At 41.7% G+C, this 1,759-nt stretch overlaps 1 protein-coding gene across 2 annotated transcripts in view; it reads right to left on the minus strand.

The window, feature by feature from the left end:
- Positions 1-1,034, minus strand: part of SCG5 (secretogranin V) — a 52,094-nt gene extending 51,060 nt beyond the window's left edge. For both annotated transcript variants that reach the window (XM_011354865.2, XM_011354864.2), the window contains exon 1: positions 570-1,034. In XM_011354865.2, coding sequence (XP_011353167.1) covers positions 570-795 — 226 coding nt within the window. In that variant the 5' untranslated portion in view covers positions 796-1,034. The remainder of the gene's footprint in view (positions 1-569) is intronic.
- Positions 1,035-1,759: the final 725 nt, after the last annotated feature.

Genomic DNA, 1,759 nt, shown 5'->3' on the forward strand with positions numbered 1-1,759 from the left:
TAGAAAAAAATCTGGGAAGATTTACATTTACATTTATTATATTTTAAAATATATATATTTTAAGTATCTAACATAAACTCTTAATGTTAGTACCTCTTTTGGCTCCTTTTGGGCTTATATGATGTCATCCCTAAGAATCAAATAAGATCCTTTAGGTCCTACATTTTTGAGAATCTTTTACAAGTATTGGGTGGCAGTGACTCAAAGAGGCAGCCAGCTGGAGGATACAATTTCCTGAAGATCAGTGTGGGAGAAGACATGAGTCCTGGGTTCTAATCTTTCCTTAGGGATAATGCTAGATCTTCCTTCATTGATTCAATAAATATTAACGTACCAGACTTTGGGCTAGGTGCTAAGGCTACCACTGTGAATTAGATGGATAAGGTCCCTGCTCTTACAGGACTTGTATTTGCATGTGGATATATGTGTATATACATACATATGTATGTATATATGTATACTGCATAGGTAAAAAGAGAGAATGGAGAGAGGAAGTAGAGTTTCTTCAATATGTATTAATTATTTTAAATGCCAATAGAACCTTCAAAGTGGCAGAACACAGTAAATACCTTCGATGCTCTGTGGGCCCACGAGATTCATGGCCTGGTGAGCTGGATACTCTACCCGCGGCCTGGCAATGCCCAGCTGCTCCATAACGCCATGGAGCAGCCTCTGGATATCTGTTTCGGAGACCCGGTCAGGGGTCCTCGGGCTATAAGCAGATGTTGAAGTCCATCCAAACGTCAACCAAAACACTAAGCCAGATAGCATGGTGGAGACCATCCTGGAAACCATTTTTAACCTGCAGAAATAAGACTAAATTATACTGAATGGCCACAATGGGCAATTGTGATGATGGAATCATGCAAAGAACTAAGTCAAAGACTATCTACAAAGGGATCACAATGAAAACTTCTAGGGGTTTGCTTTTGCCTTAAGTGTCCACTCTACTTAGGACATCTGCTGTGAAAAGGAGTTAAAAAATAAAACAGTTCAAGACAGCCAGTTCCCTCTGTACTCAAATTCTTGGGAAGACTAGACCGAAACGGCTGTTCTCAGTCATTTTTTATCCTCTTTGTAGCTTTCTGAAAGTTCTGCATTACCCCTAATCCCATCACTCTCTTCCTTTTATATTAAAACAACCACCAAAAAAATCTTACTTCAATTTCGAGAAAGGGAGAGGGGCGTCTTGAATTTAAGGCTCACAGGAAGGAGTTAGAAAAACACAAACAGCAAAGAATCACAAAAAAAGTTAGGAGTGGTGGAAGGGAACACTTTAGCTTAGCACACATCTAACACATTTCAGATCCTGTGGGAGTGAAAGCACACACAGCTCAGGCCCGTCCTGCAATCTGGAAGGGAAGATGAGGTATGCTTGCTCCACCCACCACATACTAGTTCAGTGGTCTTAGGCAAATGCCTCTGCTTCCTCCTCTGCAAAAACGGGATGAGAAAAACATCTATCTTACAGGGTTGTTGTGAAGAGGTGTGAGAAAACAGGTAAGGATTAGAACTATGCCAGACATAGAGCCTCCTACATAGCTATTAATATGTTGGCAATATTGCCTCGCGGTTCTGGGGGTTAGTCTTTGGGGAGGCGGAGTGATGAGAGGAAAGACAGGTGAAGGAGAAAACTAGCCTGGGGAGTTAACCTGTCCTGAACGTTAGCTAGCTTCTGTAAGACAAGAAGCCTGCAGAACAGGGAAACAAATATTCATGCAGTTTCCCTCTGCAGCTGCTGACCCAACTTCTGGCAGTG

The sequence above is a fragment of the Pteropus vampyrus genome, unplaced genomic scaffold (assembly GCF_000151845.1).
Source record: "Pteropus vampyrus isolate Shadow unplaced genomic scaffold, Pvam_2.0 Scaffold19, whole genome shotgun sequence".
Taxonomy (NCBI): Eukaryota; Metazoa; Chordata; class Mammalia; order Chiroptera; family Pteropodidae; genus Pteropus; species Pteropus vampyrus.